At 37.1% G+C, this 20,674-nt stretch overlaps 1 protein-coding gene across 1 annotated transcript in view; it reads right to left on the bottom strand.

The window, feature by feature from the left end:
- Positions 1–20,674, bottom strand: part of LOC126266613 (zygotic DNA replication licensing factor mcm3) — a 110,103-nt gene that overhangs the window by 49,880 nt on the left and 39,549 nt on the right. Inside the window, exons 5-6 of the mRNA XM_049970958.1 lie at positions 8,325–8,424; positions 1,719–1,857 (exon numbers count right to left, since the gene is read on the bottom strand). Of these exons, the coding sequence (XP_049826915.1) occupies positions 1,719–1,857; positions 8,325–8,424 (239 nt within the window). The remainder of the gene's footprint in view (positions 1–1,718; positions 1,858–8,324; positions 8,425–20,674) is intronic.

Genomic DNA, 20,674 nt, shown 5'->3' with positions numbered 1-20,674 from the left:
GCAGGGCTCAACATTCTGCTCATCTTATTTTATACTACAACACACCTACTACAACACAACCACAAGTTGTCCAAATGTCATCCCAACTATCCATATACCTACATCGCTACTCTTCTTAAACATTCAAATGCTGCTCTTCTCTGTCTCAATTGGCAACCTACAGCTTCTGTTCATATACTCAGATTCCCACACTTCATATGTGAATTGAACGCAGAAAGAACACACAAACAGCATGATGGGACGTACACTCTGCTACGCACTTCACAGTGGTTTGCAGAGTATGGTTGTAGTTGATGATGTAGATGTAAGAAATGGTTACTGAACACATTAGGTGTGTATTCATTTACCAGCTGTGAATTCTGAAACATTAGTCTTTATACACACTCAAAAATAGGTAACATTATATCAGACTGGAAAACTTCAATTAGCAAATGTGCTGACTTGTTTCACCTTTACATAGTCAATGCAAAAATCAGTTCTTCTTCTTCCTACCCAGTATTGCACCTAGTTGCCTATTACAGTCTCAGTCCAGCACCTTGCTAGTTTTCAACCAACTCTTCTGCCTGTGGGTTGATACCTCCCCCCTCCCCCCCCCCCCTCTCTCTCTCTCTCTCTCTCTCTCTCTCTCTCTCTCTCTGTACTGCCACTCTTCATCCATAGTACATGGTCTTTCCAAGATGTTCAGTAGCTCTGTACTGTCTTCTGATTGGTTTTACTTTGAGATCCTTAAGCATGTTATCGAATCTTTTCCTGTTTCATAGTATGTAGCCAGATATTCTTCTCACAAACTGCATCTCAGCACTCAAGTCTCCATTCACCATCGCTTTAGACTGGCCACACATCAACAGTATAGGATGTAGCCAGAGCTTGTAAAGTTTTAGTCTGATGTGCTGCTGAATCAGAGATTGCCTGGAGAAGCTATTTATCAATTCCATGGCGTATCTGAAGTTTGCGATTTTATGTTGCGTACCATTGTCTTCAATGTTGCTGAGGTTTTACCCTAGTTATTTGAATGCTCTTACTTGCTCAAAGGTTATGTTGTCCATTCAAAGTTCGGTTATCTTTTAGTCTTTCCCTATGTAGCGTTTTATTGAGGGAGATCTCCATGCTGCATGTTTTTGCTATTGTGTGTAGGTTATACACTGATCTCTGTAAAGCATCCTCAGGTTCTGCAAAATGCACCCAGTCATCTGCAAACTGTAGTGTGCCTAGGTCAGTTTGTCTACCTGCCTTGGTTCTGCCATGAGGATTTTGTCTCCGTTCAGGTGAATTTATTTATTTTTTGGTGTGTGATAAAATAAACTAAAGATTACATTACTAAAGTTAATAAATATTTAGTTTAAGTTAATACTGAAACAGTATGCTGGCTGAAGTTTGCAACCGGAAAGAATAATTAAAATACAAATGTACATACCCCAAATTCTTCATTAAACTCTACAGATTTCTCTACTTTTTGCAACTGGAAACAGATTAAAAAACACTGAAAGTAATGGACGTAGTGCAATTAGAAGGGCAGATAGGTCCTGATACGGCTGAAGAGAATATATGAATTTATGAGGGTCACATTTTCATGATGAACTACCTTCTGACAATATCACATAGATATGAAAACCCAACCAAAATTCACATAAATATGAAAACCAAACCAAACTGATACCTTATAAACTGGAATGAATTATAAAGGCATTTTCACATTAATTAATTATAAATCTTCTGACCTGAATGTGCAGTTAGAGAAACCACCCTGTTTGCTTGGTAAACAACGATAATTTCCTACTATCTGTACTCTGTCTCCTGGCTTACAAATGTCCACGAGGTCATTATCACAAATGACATCCACAGATCTTGGCAGCTGACCTGCAAATGAAAAAGAGGATATTATTTTAAGTTGCTTGATGGAATCCAAGCCATTACTGCTGAAAGCACAAAACTCCACGAATTTCACTATCTCTAATATCCAATACGTTGCGAAGTCCCATTAAGAGATGATCCTCCGAAAGAAATATTAACTCCCTCACAGGGAGGTAGATCTAGCATCTTGTCTGAACTTTCAGAAAAGTTTCTCGATTATGGTTTTTACTATTGCAAATTGCGCATACAGTATAGCTATCAATGAGCAATACTGTTAAGCAAAACACAAATTACAAATTCATCCAGTTTCTGGATGACTTTATTGTTGATAGATGGAAGCATCAGTATTGTAAACACACATTCAAGAAAATCAACATTTGCACTGTTCTGTGCATCATTTACATACTTCAAAACCAACAAAGAAATTTCATAGAGGAAACTTCTGGTTGCTAATGAGCTGTTTGTGAAGAAATTATCATCAGTGAGGAAAATAATAAAGCTCCATCCCGAAATTCTCGGTTGAATAAGTACATGCTGGCAACGAGACTGCATCTCTAATGTGTATCCAATGAAGGACAATGAACATGTATGGGTTTTAAAATCTTTAAGTTCCACTGAACAGTGAAGGAAAGAAAAAGCCATTAATTTGAGCATTTGTTACAGCATACGGGATACAATAATATGACTGATCAAATGATATGCAAATACATTGCAAAGTTTGCATATAATACCGGGGCAACATTAAGAAATATTAGGTTGTACCTCAATGAAGTAGTGAATCAGTTTCCCTAAAGGCATTGTGACAATCAACCCTGTGGAAAGTCTCACAAAACCTGTCGTTTAAAATCTGCATATAAAACCAAAATATATTGTGTAGAAATAACAGTTCCGCACACAGCCAGAGGCTAAAATATGGCCAAATCGTGGGAAGTAACTGGCCCGAATTTGTCTCTGAGTCTTAATAATTTAAAACTATCATTTAGAATAATTTCAGTTACAACATAATACTGAACAATTATAAAAAGTTTATTTGTTGTTTATAAAAAATCATCACTTTTCTGAATGTTGCATCAGCTGGGTACAGTGTACTGTATGTAGCATTATTTAGTAAATTTCTTCTGGATATTTAATGTTTTTGTTGTTTAACTTCAGCTTTTAGTTAGACACTAGTGAGAAATTATTGAAGGACATAAAAAATAAGTTAAGTTCCATATTTTGAAGGAAAAAAAAATGCTATATAGCTTCATGGCTTTTATATGCTTGTTGTGTTATATCTCAAGTCTTCAAAAATCCTTGAACTTCAAGTTACAGACACATTCACTTCTGTCTGCAGGTTTCCTCTAAGATAAGCGCATCAGCTTTTAGAGCATATATGTAGATATGAAATCAGTATGCTGTGCCTGGGTTTCTACATAAATCCCATTTTTTCAAGCATAACTAGACTAATAACACTGACTATCAATCTGGCAGCTCACTTAAAATTCTTTTATGCATTGAGAAAGTTATGAAACAGGGTCCATCAAATGTCAGGAAACCAATCATGATGCAGCTAGAATGAAACCATGACACTGGCACACTTAGCTCATAAATAGTATTGACTCTTTCAATCAAGCTGTGTACCTTCTTCACAATAACACAGTAAGTGGTTTTGTAGATTATTCAGTCTTTTTAACACTTATATGGATACCTGACAAAATATGTCTTCTCTTAGTACCTTTACACCTGAAGTGGAATCTTCTATGCACATCTCACATTTTATAGATCTACAGCAATACACACTGTTTCTACGCCTACATCTTTACTCTACAAACCATGAGGTGCAAGGCAGAGGGTACATACCATTGTACCAGTAATTAGGATTTCTTCTTGTTTGATTTAGTTGGAGTGTGGGAAGAATGATTATTTGAATGCCTCTGTGTAGTGGGTTGTAGCTAATTCCTACAGCAATAATTTAAAGCTGGTTCTTGAAACTTCGTTAATAGACTTTCTTGGGACAGTTTATGTCTATCTTCAAGAGTTTTCCATTTCAGTTCCTTCAGTATCTCTGTGACACACTCCCATGGATTACACATACCCATGACCATTTGTGCTGCCCTTCTCTGTATACGTCCCATATACCTTGTTAGTCCTATCTGGTATGGGTCCCACACACATTGTTTGTTTATTTATTTACTTCCTTCACGTTCCGGTGATCCATGTATCACAGGATATAGAATATGTCAGTTTTACAAGTTTGTTGTGGTTGCATTGTACAGTGTTATGTAATCAATTTCATATTAAATTATCTACAGACTGTAGTGCAGAAAAATGCATATCACAGAAAAACTATTATACAAAAATAAATATGTTTACAATAATAAATAGACAAGCATGAAAGTAAGGATCAGGGAATGAATCTGCACAAAGTAGTTTGGGAACTCGTCTGTATTGTAAAATGACCCTTACAATAGGGGGGGGGGGGGGGGGGGGACACCACACAACAACTTAAAAATCACTAAAACAGACCACCTTCTGTACCATACTGAGATTCGCGTGCCCTTTGTGGATGTAGTCTTTTCTCCTAGTATAATGACTACAATACACACTATAAGAGGCTTCTTTTTCCTTATGAAACAAATAAGGGGAATCTATACGGTGCAGTGGATGTGAGTATTTCAAGTTTCTTAAAACAATAATAATTTGTATATGGCTCTAAGGTAGACTCCACTTATGTTTCTTATGAATCTTCTCTGCGTACATAGCACTTCTCTCATCCATTGCTGATGTCTCCAAATGTGATTCTGCAGGCCACAATGGCATAAAAACAGCCATAATAAGTTGACTTAATAATTTCTGTATCTCTACAAGAGCAAATCATGTGTAAAGCATAAGTTGCAGAACAGTCTTTTGCACAAATTGATGGTGTGGTCTGACCAGTTTTTTCCCTATATCAATATGTATACCCAGGTATTCTAGAGTATCTATATCCATCATAGTTATCCGCTGGTCACATAGTTTTTGTCCTATTTCTTTATCTTTAGAAGCTGTGTGAAAATGAATGTAACTAACAGAAAGATTATTTGTGCTAAACCAGTTCACAATATCCCTTATTAGCTCACCTTAAGTTCATCTAGTGCATTAATGGGTGAAAATAGTATCGTCAGTAAAAATGGTGAATTTATTCTGAACAAAGAGGTAGATCATTAATAAAAAGAATAAAAAGCAGGTGACCCAGAACTAAACCTTGAGCCACTCTACATGAATGGTAACCCATTCTGACATGCAGAGACACCATCTGGACTATTCCACGCAACTTGGTTTTCTATCAGAAATGTACAAATAAAGCCACTCCCCTGTTGCAGCAATTATATCTACATCTTAATGTGAAAGTATTTGGCAAGTGATGCAGTTAAACTTTCTTTTTATAGGTTGCCCTGATATTATGGTCATTAAGATGCTTAACAATCCTGGCATGCATTAGTTTCTTAAAATCTTGGAAAAAATTGTGAGTAGTGAGATTGGCTACTTGCCTTATCTCCATTCTCATACAGTGGTTTTACTACTGCAGGCATGAATCATTCAGGAATGATGCCTTGCCTAAAAAATATGTCAAATGATTTTACTCACAAGACTGTAGTAGTGTTTTAATAAGTTACTACATCTAGTTAACTCCACAAAGGTTTTTACTTTTCAGAACTAATGGTTCTTTAAATTTCCTGTACTGTGAATGTGCTTGCTTGGATTTGTTGTACTGTGCTAGGTACACTGCCTTGCAGAAAATTCAATGCTTGATTTATGGAGCATTGTGATACTATTTTCTCTGTTACTGTTAAAAGAGGTCTGTTGAATTTATCGTTAACTGTTTCTGGACCACTAAGATGATGATCCTCTTTATAAATGAAAACACACGTGACACTGATGTAATATTCTGCAATATCTATAATTTTATTTTACAAACTGACACATATGCACCTGATAGTGGCGTAATAGCTGAAAACTGGTTTGTAAAAGAAAATAATAACTATGTAGAATATTAAACCAGTGTTGGGTGTGTCTTCATAATGTATAAAATATTCTACCAAGAATTGGTGGAACAGTCCCATCAATGCAAAATGATCCTAATTTTTTTATCTGGATATTTTCTCTACAAAATGCACTTTACCCAATTTCCTTCATGAAATTCCAGATGGTTTTTATTTTATTGTTAGAGTTATCCATTTCTGCTTCTAAGAACATGCGTTTTGAAGTCTGTATCTCTTGTTAAGAATTCTACTGTGCAGTTTGAAATGTCTAATCTTATGAAGATTATTTCATTTACTAGCTACTGCATGAAGTTCCCCTTTCAGTCTACAAGAAAATTTGATGCTGACAATGCTGTCCTGACATGTGGAATTACACTATTCACTTTTGCTCTGTTTATAATGGTTCCATTTACCTTTTTACATATGAAGTACTTTTTTTCATAGTTCACAAGCATTCTGTCCCTGGTATGACAGCATCTGTCTGGTTTATGCTGTATTTTCTGAATGAAGAAGACATGTTTTATTCAATTATTACATTCTAGCAACTTTCTTTTGAAACAGCTATACATACACCACATCATGATAATTTCTAACATTTAGGCAAGCAGACAAAATAATATTTTTCTTTGTTGCTCCTGGCTTAACAATATCTGTTGTGCAACATATACGGTATTCTTTGAAAAGCCTTTTCATGTTTTTGCCATGACTGTCTGCTAAAATTATACACTACATTCGTATTTATGCTACTTTACTTTCTTTCAACATAGTCTTCCACCTTACTTCCACAATCACATGCACTGGATGATATGTCCCAATTCTCAACTTCACTGATTCTCCTAACGTTCGATTTAGACTGTTTCACAATTCTACTGGCATGAACATTTTATTTTCACTTAGCAGTTCAGTCTCTTCACTTGTATATAGAACTTAAATTTGTTTTTAACCATCAACTGCTAGTTGTTTTCACACACTACTCTATGCACTGATGATTAACTGAAGACTACATATTAATTTCAACTGTCTCACTCTCAGAAACCTATCTAAAATAAGTTACATCTTACTCATAACAATTTTCTATTACTTTTTTTTGGCTCAGTTATACTCGAGCAAACTGCCTCACCCTGAATAATACAACAAATGGCTCTAAACATCCATGCATTAATAATGCACAGTGCTAGATAATCGAAAGATTCTTACGAACTAAACATTTTGAATTCAGAAAAAAATTCAGGTGAAGGAAAATGGGTTCAAATTGTTTGGGCAGATGATCAAGATAGAAATCAAATAATTCTGCGACCACTACTGCGATGTGTCGAAACTGCCTGACATGTGACTGCTAGCAGGACAGACCTCAGTGTGCAATGTTAAAAACTGGAAAAGCTTGACAGAATTAATATTTACATCACTGAAAAAATTACAATGCAGTGAAAGAATGAACACTGAGTCTGGGGAGAAGTAAAAAAAAAAAAAAAAAAAAAAAAAAAAAAAAAAAAAAAAAAAAAAAAAAAACGGGGGAGAACAATTTTCAACGTACAGTTAAGTAAACTGAAAGTTTTTATGTTCTTCGATGAAAATATTCCTTTTGTCTCAGATACTAGAACAAGAGTTTCACTTTGAGGAACAATTTAAATCCATAGCATTCTATCTGATTTGCCGACGTATGCCACAAAATGGATATAACCGATGCATACTCTAATTTATAATATGCAGGAACATTAAACACTAGAAGAAATTACATCGCCAATTAAGTATGCTAATCATTTAAGTGCCAAACAGAGGGTTTATCGAACCTTCTTCACAATAATTCTCTATTATTCCAATCTCTAACACCGCGCGGAATAAAAGAACACCAATATCCTTCTGTGCGGCTCCGATTTCTCTTCTTTTATTATGATCATTTCTCCCTATGCAGGTTGGCATTAAAATATTTTTGCATTCGAAGGAAAAAGTTGGAGATTGAAATTTCATGGGAAGATTCTACCACATCGAAAAACATCTTGGTTTTAATGATTTACAACCCAAATCCTTTATCGTGTTCGTGACACTCCCTCCACTATTTCTCGATAATACAAAACATGCTGCTCTTCTTTGAACTTTTTCGATGTACTCCGTTAATCTTATCTGATATGGACTCTCACCGTGCAGCAGTACTTCAAAAACAGGACACATGTAGTGTAGGCAGTCTCTTTAGTAGGTCAGTTGCATTGTCGAAGTGTCCTGCCAATAAAATACAGCTACATAGCAACACACACACACACACACACACACACACACACACACACACACACCTAGTAACTATCAGGGTCACTTTTATCAGGAATATCTGTTTCTTTTTGGATGAAACAATGTGAATTAAAAATTATGAATTTCACACTGAAAATATATGTATATTAAGGTATTTATATCTAACAAAATATAATTTCAGTGGCTTATAATGACTTAATATGCTGCAACTTCCTGATAGCCACATACCTGCAGGAGCTTTCTCTGGCATCTCTTGAATTGTTAATGTTTGGTGATCCTTGTAAACTGAAAGACCATACTCTGTTTCCAGTGGATTTCCATCTTCATCCTGCAAGCAAATTCTCCATTATTTCTGCACAATGATTTCACTGACTTTCACACACAGAGCTTACCAACATACCAATATAACCTATACTACCTAGCACCTGTTTTATCCTTATGTCCCTTTGCACACACAGCAAATGGAAGGTATCAAAGACTATGACGCCCACCCCCCCCTCCCCCCTTTACCTCCATTCTTTCACAGCCAATCCCATTTTGCTCCCAAAAGCTAGGATTAGTACTTTCTACCTTTAAATATGTTTACAGGGTGTATACATGAACAAGGAAAAGAAAATTCATGGATTTTTCCCAGTTAAATATACAAATTTTTCTGGATGAAAACACGCACATTTTCCCGGGTGAAAACACATTTTTTTCCATGTTAAGTGACAGTATGCTTCTCTCTGAACTGTAAAGCTGATTAAGCCTTTGAATAGCAAATATATACTGGCACAGAACTTCCCAGCATTTTAGGAAACGAAACCCGGAAAAAAAATAATGCGTTCAGGAAAGATCTTTAATGCGCAACAAGATGTACACAGCATATTTTCGAAACTGCGAAAGTATAAATACAAATTCCACCAGAAACAGCACATTAGTTTCTGAAGGACTTAAATAGAGATTGTGATGTGGTTTTGTCAGCCAAGCATACTCCACATCATATTATCTTGCTATAGAATGACAGCACATATTCAGAGCATAGGACACTCGATGTAGTTAGCAAATAGCAACATCACTGTTAAATAGTGCAAACACAAAAATAGGAAAAGTTTGTGGTTTATATTAATACACATACATTATAGCACAACAAAAGCTAACCTTTCACAGATAATATTTGTCATGTGTTATCCTTAAAGTTATATCAAACACATATTTGCCAGAAATATTTTAAATGACAACATAAGTGTCTGGTCTTCCGGGCTGAAATTTTTCAGAGTATTATCAAAGGATGTTGTAAGAGTCACATGCTCTTCGATTTAAGAAATTCATCGCACATTCTTACAGTTAACATAACGTGGAAATAAAATAAAATCAGAAAACTGAAGCTAATAACATATTTTAATCTTCTGTAAATGTTGTTGTGGTCTTCAGTCCAGCGACTGGTTTGATGTAGCTCTTCATACTACTCTATCCTGTGCAAGCTTCTTCATCCAAGTACCTACTGCAACCTACATCCTTCCTCTCTTTGTCTCCCTCAACTGATTTTTTACCCTTCACACTGCCCTTTAATACTAAATTGGTGACCCCTTGATGCCCCAGAAAATGTCCTACCCGATCCCTTCTTCTAGTCAAATTGTGCCACAAATTCCTCTTCTCCCCAATTCTATTCGGGACCACCTCATTAGCTGTGTGATCTACCCATCTAATCTTCAGCATTCTTCCGTAGCACCACATTACGAAAGCTTCTATTCTCTTCTTGTCCAAGCTATTTATTGTCCATGTATCACTCCCATAGATGGCCACACACCAAACACTTTCTGAAAAGACTTCCTGACACTTAAATCTATACTCAGTGCTAACAAATTTCTCTTCTTCAAAAATGCTTTCCTTGCCATTGTCAGTCTACATTTTATATCCTCTCTACTTTGACCATCATCAGTTGTTTTGTGCCCCAAATAACAAAAGTGATCTATTTTAAGTGTCTAATTTCTTAACCAAATTCACTCAGTATCAACCTGATTTAACTCAACAACATTTCATTATCCTCATTTTGCTTTTTGTTGATGTTCATCTTATGTCCTCCTCTCAAGACACTGTCCATTCTATTCAACTGCTCTTAAAGGTCCTTTGCTGTTCATGACAATTACAGTGTCATTGGCAAATGTGAAATTTTTTATTTGTTTTCCATGGATTTTAGTTCCTACTCCAATTTTTTTCTTTTCTTACCTTTACTGCTTGCTCAATATAGAGACTGAATACTTTCTTTAAGTGTACAAATGCTAGAAATGTAGGTTTGCTTTTCCTTAATCTATCTTCAAATATAAGTCTTAACGTCAGTATTGCCTCACTTGTTCCAACATTTCCATGGGATTCAAACTGATCTTCCCAGAGGTCGGCTTCTACCAGTTTTTCCATTCGTCTGTAAAGAATTCATGTTTAGTATTTTGCAGCTGTGACTTATGAAACAGGTAGTTTAGTAATTACACACCTGTCAACACCTGTTTTGTTTCGGAATGGAATAATTATACTCTTCTTGAAGTCTGGGTCTATTTTGCCTGTCTCATACATCTTGCTCACTAAATGGTAGAGTTTTTTCATGGCTGGATCTCCCTAGACTATCAGTAGCTCTCAAGAAATGTTGTCTACTACCAGGCCCTTGTTTTGACTTAGGTCTTCCAGTGCTCTGTCACTCTTCCATTTAATCATCTATGTATTCTTCAATCTCCATAATATTTCCCGCAAGTACATTGCCCTTGTACAGACCCTCTATTTACTCCTTCCACCTTTCTGCCTTCCCTTCTTTGTTTAGGACTGGTTTTCCATCTGAGCTCTTGATATTCATGCAGGTAGTTGTCTTTTCTCCAAAGGCCTCTTTAATTTTAGTGTAGTGATAGATGCTCCTACATCCTTAAATCTGTCCCTTAACATTCATGCTTAGCCATTCTGCACTTCCTATTAATTTCATTTTTTAGATGTTTGAATTCCCTTTCACATGCTTTTCTTTTATTGCATTTTTATATTTTATCTTTTCAGCAATTAAACTCAGTATCTCGTCTGTTAACCAAGGATTTCTACTAGCTCTCGCCTTTTTACCTACTTGAGCCTCTGCTGCCTTCATTATTTCATCTCTCAAAGCTCCCCATTCTTCTTCTGTATTTCTTCCCCCGTTCTTATCAATCGTTCCCTAATGCTCTCTCAAACTCTCTACAACCTCTGGTTCTTTCAGTTTATCCAAGTCCCATCTCCTTAAATTCCTTCCTTTTTGCAGTTTCTTCAGTTTTATTCTAAAGTTCATAACTAATAAATTGTGGTCATTGTCCGCATCTGCCTCTGGAAATGTCTTACAAGTTAAAACCCAGTTCCTAAATCTCTGTCTTACCATTATATAATCTATATGAAATCTTCCAATGTCTCCGGGACTCTTCCACGTATATAACCTTCTTTCATTATCCTTAAACTAAGTGTTATCTATGATTAAGTTATGCTCTGTGCAAAATTCTACCAGGGGGCTTCCTCTTTCATTACTTACCCCCATTCCATATTCACCTACTTTTTTCCTCTTCCTCCTTTTCCTACAATTGAATTCCAGTCTCCCGCGAGTATTAAATTTTCATTTCCCTTCACTATCTGAATAATTCTTTTATCTCCTCATACATTTCTTCAATCTCTGTCATCTGCAGATCTAGATGGCATATATACTTGTACTAGCATGGGCTTTGTGTCTGTCTTGGGTACAATAATGTGTTCATTATGCTGTTCATAGTAGCTGATCTGCACTCCTGTTTTTTCATTCATTATTAAACCTACTCCTGCATTACTCCTATTTGATAATATATTCACCTGGCCACAAATCATCTCGCTACTGCCACTGAACTTCACTGATTCCTACTATATCTAACTTTAACCTATCAATTTTCCTCTTTAGATATTCTACCTTACCTACCGGATTAAGAGACCTCTCATTTCCTACCTGTGAAACACCAGTTTTGTTTCTCCTGATAACAGCATCCTCCTGAGTAGTCCCTGCCCAGAGATCTGAAAGGGGGATTGTTTTACCTCCGGAATATTTTCCCGAAGAGGATGCCATCACCATTTAACCATACGGTAAAGCTGCATACCCTCGGGAAAAATTACGGCTGTAGTTTCCCTTGCTTTCAGCTGTTTGCAGTACCATCACAGCAAGGCCATTTTGGTTAATGTTACCAGGCCATATCAGTCAACCATCCAGGCTGTTGCCCCTACCATTGCTGAAAAGTCTGCTGCCCCTCTTCAGGAACCACACTTTTGTCTGGCTTCTCAACAGATACCCCTCGGTTGTGGTTGCACCTACGGTATGGCTATCTGTCTCGCTGAGGCACGCAAGCCTCCCAACCAATGGCAAGGTCAATGGTTCATGGGGAAGAATGTATTATGTGAATGTATTTTAATTCATTTGATAGCTGATCTGTTTTGTTTTTATCTGATGTGAGAGATGTCAACGAAGAGAAAACAGCAAAATCACGAAACACAAATGCATGTCACGTGGAGACTACTCCTCACTCAATTATGATCGCTCTGTGCATGCGCGAGTCTGGAACCCTGGGCACACAAGAAATATTTTTCTGGGCAGCTCTGCACATGCGTACGAGCCCACTGGCATCTGCTCAAACAAACCAAATTTTAACAGCTGTGTTACCATTCTTATTGAAAGCCATATGTTATTTCGAAGTATTGCACAATCTTTGTCCTAAAGCCTCCGACATTTTGCTTTCGGCAGACACTTGTGTGTGTGTGCGCACACTGTGTTTTGTTGTTGCAAATGGAGCATTTTCTTCGCAAATTATGTTTTATACTGGTGTTTTTCTCTTGTTTATGTTTTATTGCTACAGTATTGTTTTGTAACAGTGGGCTACAGTAAAATTCTTTGTTAAAGTATCATTCTGACCAGCCAAAATTACAAAAATTTAACTCAAAACTGAAGTAATGAAAAATATTGGAATTCTAAAAAGCTCCTGGGTTTTTCCCGGTTGTCCTGGAACGTACACTCCCTGGTTTGCTACCAGAATTAGAAATTTCATCCTGTGACTGCCAGTCATACTGTCTCCTGTGGTTTTAATGTTATCCAACATTAATAAAGAAAATCTACATGGTGAATAAAGGCAACTAAAGTGCAGAAAAGAGTTAAAACTTTCTAGAGATATGGAAAGTACTGTACCCTCAAGAACGGAAACAATTTCTCATACTCATGTGTTTCTTAAACTACTGATAATAAAAAGTACAAAAATTTTGCATAACATTCAGTAGAAGGATAAAGTAAATGACAGTCCGACTCTCAAGAGGGAATGAGGGATTAAACAAGGAGTCACAAGTGGAACTGAAAGTGTAACAAAGTTACTGTCACACAGCAATAGAAAATACTATTGTATTCTTAGATGTGAACACAGAGTGAAAGAATCTGGGTACTCTTTCAATCTTTTGTGCCCCCATTTTTTTTTTGCCCCTTAGATCATGTTTATCAATTGTATGTATGATGCAGGATAAGTTTCAATATGCTGAAGTAATGGGGATAATTCAAGAAAGAATGGGTAAACACTACAATGTTAGATCCACGAGATTCAATTTTGGAAATGTTCTTACGAGTAATTACAAAGTATGATGAGACAGAATAACTACGATACAATTTAGCAGAACTACAGCAGTTTTAGTTGAATGTGGTCTTGCAAAGTGCACAGGTAAATAAATTACAACAGATAATAGATATATAAATAAGCATAAACACATTGCAACACAGTATTCCAGACTATGAAAGCAATGGACTACAATTAATATTCCAGAAATAATTAAACTACAAAGTAATGGAAAATACAAAAATTACGATGAACTTCCACACCGCCTTCAACAAAACGACAGTGCTATATTCACACAGCTGTAAAATTGAACCTAATAATTCTCTTTCTTTTATTTCTTGTGGAAAATAATTATGTATGTGACTTCACTTATTATTTTTCACAAGGATTAAATCAGCTGTCACTTCTACAATACAGGATATGCCAGTAGAACATCTACATTATCAGTAAAACACAACACATGAAATAAATGGTTGTAGTGATGAACAGAACTATATCAAGGGAAAATTTTTAGAAAAGAGACATTGTGTCACAAGAGACACCAGTAATCTTGTCTTAGTAGTAATTAAATAATGCAAATATTACAGGTTTATTAAAAAGCATTATTGTTTTCTCCTTCTTCATGCTAGTCTATCCTCCTCGGACCTCTTCATCTATGCTAACCACAGCAACTCGCATCAATTTGAGCCCATTTACTACAGGAAAGTCTCCGACTCTGTCTACAGTTTTTGCCCTCACATATCCATCAAATTGATGATTCCTTGATGCCTTAGTGTGCGTCTCATTAATCAATCCCTTCTTTTAGGTTATGCCATAACTTTCATTTATCCTCAATTCATTTCAGTACCTCCTCGTTGGCCATTCTTTCCACCCATCTGATCTTCACTATTCTTTTGCAATAACACATCATAAAAGCTTCTATTCTCTTTTTGTCTGAACTCCACGTTCCAGTTTCGTATGAGGCTACACTCCATTCCAGTACCTCCAGAAAGGGCCTAATATCACTTACATTTATATTCAATGTAAACAAGTTTCTCTCTTTCAGAAACTTTTATTGCTGTTGCAAGTCTGCATTTTAGATTCACTCTACCTTGCCCATCAGTGATTTTGCTGCCTATCCACTATTCTTGGTATCTTATTTCCTAATGTAATTATCTCAGCGTTGCCTGAAACAATTTACTTAAACTCCATTACCCTTATTTTACTTTTGTTGTTGAACATATTACAAACTCTTTTCAGGATAACACACATTTCGTGTAACTGCTCTTCCAAATACTTATCTGTCTCTGACTGAATTACAGTGCCATAGGTAAACCTCTATGGTTTTACTTCTTTTCACTGACCTTCAATTTCCTTTCCAAATTTATCCTTGCTTACTCTTCCTGCTTACCCGATACAGACTTAATACCACCAATGAGAGGCTACAACCCTGCCTCGATACCTCACTACTACAGCTTCCCTTTTGTGTCCTTAAACTCTAATTTCTGCAGTCTGATTTCTGTACAAATTTGTATATAATTGGGATTATTGTATGTCTCTTCAAGTCTGAGGGCATTTTGCCTATCTCGTATCTTGCATACTATAACAGTTTCGTCATGTCTGGCTCTCACAAAGATCTCAATTACTTTGAGGTAATGTTGCCTACTCTAAGTGCCTTGTTTTGACTTAGGTCTTTCAAAGCTCTTTATTCTGTTCATGGGCCCATATCTCCCCTCTCATTTTCATTTACTTCCTCTTTTCTTTCTATAACCATCTTTGAGCTTGTTTCCCTCACAGCCCTTTCTGCCATCTCTGCTTTGCTTGGTATGCCTTGCCATTTAGATGTGGTTTTTTCTGCAATTTACACTAATTTTTGTCAGAGGGTTCATAGGACCATTTTCTGACTATTTTCTGTCCCTCTCTCTTGAATAGGAAATGGGAAAAATTAACACCTAAATGTTTCCACACCAGCTATTATTTCATTTATACACTATACAGATGTACTCATAGGTACTTTCAAGCTACCATATCCCTTGAAGTCATGTTAAATATAGTTGTTGATACAGTTTTAACAAAACCCAAGTTTCATCCAGATAAACATAGGCTTTTTGTCCTCTGTAAACTATAAATGCACACTCCACAAAAATGTAGTCCTTGAGGAGGCAATATCCCTTCATTCCATAACAAGTTGTGCCCATTGTTACATTTCCTGAACTTAAAAGCGATTCCTTTACATGATGAATAACAGACATTTCCTCACATCAAAGTTCATGTTTTACTTGGACACAAGGTTACTCGCATTACGATAATCTCGTCTATTGTAGTATTCTAGAAGTGTCCTACAGATCACTTCTTTAAGTAAATTTGCTTTCCCTTTTACTTCCCTTTCATGGCAAGTCACAGATGGCACTCACACCTACAGCTTCTGAATTAGTTATGAGAAAGTCCACATGTTACAGTGGTCTTTCTGAGACTCCACATGCTTCTGCCATCAATTTCTGTTCTTAGTCAAAGTAAATGTTCCATCTAGCTTCTTTACCATGAGGAAGTTTGTTGAAATCTTTAGGATATTAGACATTACATATTTAATTTTTTGGCTGATGTCCATTCAGTATCAGCATACACCAAGACGACTTGGGCTAATAACTATCCCATGAACAGGATGTTTCTTTTCCATATCACTCTTGACTATCTGTAAAGCAGAACATGTTGATGGAACACAGAAGTAGCAGATCCTGATGACTTATCAGCCTTACTTGGCAACATTGCAGGATCACGAGCAAAGTGGGTTACGGGATAAACAGCCAATATGTGTGACGTGGAGCCATCTAATTTCGCAACAGTGAATATAGTTGGCATGCAATCTTTTATTACTATGGTAGGTACTGGTTTCATGTCTACATTGGCTTTGGCGATATGTTCACTATGTTGCATGTAAGATCATACCCGCATTCCTATTTTGTTATTCATTACTAGACCCACTCCTACCCAATCCGCTTTTCCAATTCTCTAACCTACATACCAGATTAACACATTCCGGTCACTGCCCATAGACACTATGAGCATGCATTTATGGCCGTAACAGTCGGCGCACTGAGATCCTTCGAGCACCGCCTTCTCTATTTTTATTTCAGGTTGCTGTGCATTATATCTGTGTGGTGAAGTCTGGAGTTGAGTTTTTCGTTTTTGTAGTATATCAGACGACCACTAGATGGTGTTCCTGCCTCCTCTAAGCGCTATCTGACTAAAAAAAAAAAAAAAAAGGTGCCAAAACAATTCCTACACATTCGTTCTTGCAATGTGCTTCTGTATTTCTCTTTATCACAAATGTTTGTTGTAAAATGGGGGAAAGTTTGACTGAAGAGAAAATTCTGGGGCTGCTCTAAGAATCTGGATCAGAAATTGACAATGATGGGTTTGACACTGAAAATAGTTGTTCTGAAATAGATGGTAATTATAATGGTCAGTTATTGTGTTCAGGGATCACAATTATATGCTCCGCAGTTTCACTGACTCACATAATTTATTTTGAAGGTAACAACAAGTGTTCTGAAAATGAAAATGGGCCATCAGATGTATTAGAAGAGTGAAGCTCCCATTCAACAAGGCAGAGGCAGAATACAACTGCAGGAGTCCCAAAGCAACATTGTTGACTGGTTAAATAACAATGTTCAACATCAATTATCACTCTTTGAAGGCGTAAGTAATGTCTTGGCATCTCTGAACGTTGAAAGCACTGAATTTGACTGTTGGAGCGTCTTTATTGACACAAATGTCATAAAAAACAAATACAGAAACAAACCGCTACGCTGCAGCAACAATTTCCAAATTATGAAGGCAAAATAAAATAACTTCCAGGTTGCTTTGAGCCAATTGGTCTGTTGTAACACTACATGATATGTATCAGTTTTTTTGCTATAATTATTCATACTTGCCTTTTGCACAAACAAAATGTTACATACTATCGGAGCAATGAACTAATACTATATTCCACTTTACCTGCAAAAATAATGAAAAAGAGACAGATTTAGGTCAATTCACATTATGCTTCATGTGAATAACAATGATAATTACATATGAAGGTGTCAACCAAACCATGATCCTAAACACAAAATTTTACATTTTTTGATAACTTCGTACTGAAAAGCAATAACAGTTTTTATCCTGGCAAGAATCTCACAGTTGATGAAGGTTTATGTCCATTCAGAGGGAGAATTCGATATCGAGTATATATCAAGTTTATATGCCAACTAGCTCTGCAGATGAAGAAATTGAAGAAATGTATGATCAAATAAAAGAAATTATTCAGATAGTAAAGGGTGATGAAAATTTAATAGTCATGGGTGACGAATTCGGTAGTAGGAAAAGGGAGAGAAGGAAGACTGCACTGTGCTTCCTTCTCTAGATTGTCGCACAGTTGACAAAATGGTAGATATCGAAATAGATGACAGAGGGATAGAGAAACAATTAAAATCGCTCAAAAGAGGAAAGGCCGCTGGTCCTGATGGGATACTAGTTCGATTTTACACAGAGTACGCGAAGGAACTTTCCCCCCCCTTCTTGCAGGGGTGTACCGTAGGTCCCTAGAAGAGAGAAGCGTTCCAAAGGATTGGAAAAGGGCACAGGTCATCCCTGTTTTCAAGAAGGGACGTCGAACAGATGTGCAGAACTATAGACCTAAATCTCTAACGTCGATCAGTTGTAGACTTTTGGAACACATATTATGTTAGAGTATAATGACAATTCTGGAGACTAGAAATCTACTCTGTAGGAATCAGCATGGGTTTCGAAAAACACGGTCGCGTGAAACCCAGCTTGCGCTATTCGTCCACGAGACTCAGAGGGCCTTAGACACGGGTTCACAGGTAGATGCCGTGTTTCTTGACTTCCGCAAGGCGTTTGACACAGTTCCCCATAGTCGTTTAATGAATAAAGTAAGAGCATATGGACTATCAGATCAATTGTGTGATTGGATTGAGGAGTTCCTAGATAACAGAACGCAGCATGTCATTCTCAATGGAGAGAAGTCTTCCGAAGTAAGAGTGATTTCAGGTGTGCCGCAGGGGAGTGTCATAGGACTGTTGCTATTCACAATATACATAAATGACCTGGTGGATGACATCGGAAGTTCACTGAGGCTTTTTGCAGATGATGCTGTGGTGTATCGAGAGGTTGCACCAATGGAAAATTGTACTGAAATACATGTGATGCAAATACATAGAAAGATAGGTCCGTTATCATTTAGCTACAAAATAGCAGGTCAGCAACTGGAAGCAGTTAATTCCATAAATTATCTGGGAGTACGCATTAGGAGTGATTTAAAATGGAATGATCATATAAAGTTGATCGTCGGTAAAGCAGATGCCAGACAGATTCATTGGAAGAATCCTAAGGAAATGCAATCCGACAAAGGAAGTAGGTTACAGTACGATTGTTCGCCCACAGCTTGAATACTGCTCAGCAGTGTGGGATCCGCACCAGATAGGGTTGATAGAAGAGATAGAGAAGATCCAACGGAGAGCAGCGCACTTCGTTACAGGATCATTTAGTAATCGCGAAAGCATTACGGAGATGATGGATAAACTCCAGTGGAAGACTCTGCAGGAGAGACGCTCAGTAGCTCGGTACGGGCTTTTGTTGAAGTTTCGAGAACATACCTTCACCGAAGAGTCAAGCAGTATATTGCTCCCTCCTACGTATATCTCGCGAAGAGACCATGAGGATAAAATCAGAGAGATTAGAGCCCACACAGAAGCATACCGACAATCCTCCTTTCCACGTACAATACGAGACTGGAATAGAAGGGAGAACCGATAGAGGTACTCAGGGTACCCTCCGCCACACACCGTCAGGTGGTTTGCAGAGTATAGATGTAGATGTAGGTGAATATGGACTGGTGCAAAGAAATGAAAAGAGGAAGCCGCTTGGTAGAATTTTGCACAGAGCACAACTATACATGGAAGAAGCCTGGAGATACTGACAGGTTTCAGATAGATTATATAATGGTAAGACAGAGATTTAGGAACAAGGTTTTGAATTGTAAGACATTTCCAGGGGCAGATGTGGACTGACCACAATCTATTGGTTATCACCTGTAGATTAAAACTGAAGAAACTGCAAAAAGGTGGGAATTTAAGGAGATGGGACCTGGATAAACTAAAAGAACCAGAGGTTGTACATAGTTTCAGGGAGAGCATAATGGAGCAATTGACAGGAATGGGGGAAAGAAATACAGTAGAAGAAGAATGGGTAGCTTTGAGGGATGAAGTAGTGAAGGCAGCAGAGGATCAAGTAGGTCCTTGTGTAACAGAAGAAATATTGAATTTAATTGATGAAAGGAGAAAATACAAAAATGCAGTAAATGAAGCAGACAAAAAGGAATATAGATGTCTCAAAAATGAGATCGACAGGAAGTGCAAAATGGCTAAGCAGGGATGGCTAGAGGACAAATGTAAGGATGTAGAGGCTTATCTCACTAGGGGTAAGATAGATACTGCCTACAGGAAAATTAAAGAGATCTTTGGAGAAAGGAGGACCACTTGTATGAATAGTAAGAGCTCAGATGGAAACCCAGTTCAAAGCAAAGAAGGGAAGGGAAAGCAGAAAGGTGGAAGGAGTATATAGAGGGTCTATACAAGGGCGATGTACTTGAGGACAATATTATGGAAATGGAAGAGGATTTAGATGAAGATGAAATGGGAGATACAATACTGCGTGAAGAGTTTGACAGAGCACTCCAAGACCTGAGTTGAAACAAGGCCCCCCAAGTAGACAACATTCCATTGGAACTAACCAAACTCTACCATCTGGTGAGCAGGATTTATGAAACTGGCGAAATACCCTCAGACTTCAAGAAGAATATAATAATTCCAATCCCAAAGAAAGCGGGTGTTGACAGATGTGAAAATTACCGAACTATCAATTTAATAAGTCACAGCTGCAAAATACTAACGCGAATTCATTACAGACGAATGGAAAAACTAATAGAAGCCGACCTCGGGGAAGATCAGT

Source organism: Schistocerca gregaria, chromosome 1 (assembly GCF_023897955.1).
Source record: "Schistocerca gregaria isolate iqSchGreg1 chromosome 1, iqSchGreg1.2, whole genome shotgun sequence".
Lineage (NCBI taxonomy): Eukaryota > Metazoa > Arthropoda > Insecta > Orthoptera > Acrididae > Schistocerca > Schistocerca gregaria.
This window is presented reverse-complemented; position numbering and strand designations above follow the sequence as displayed.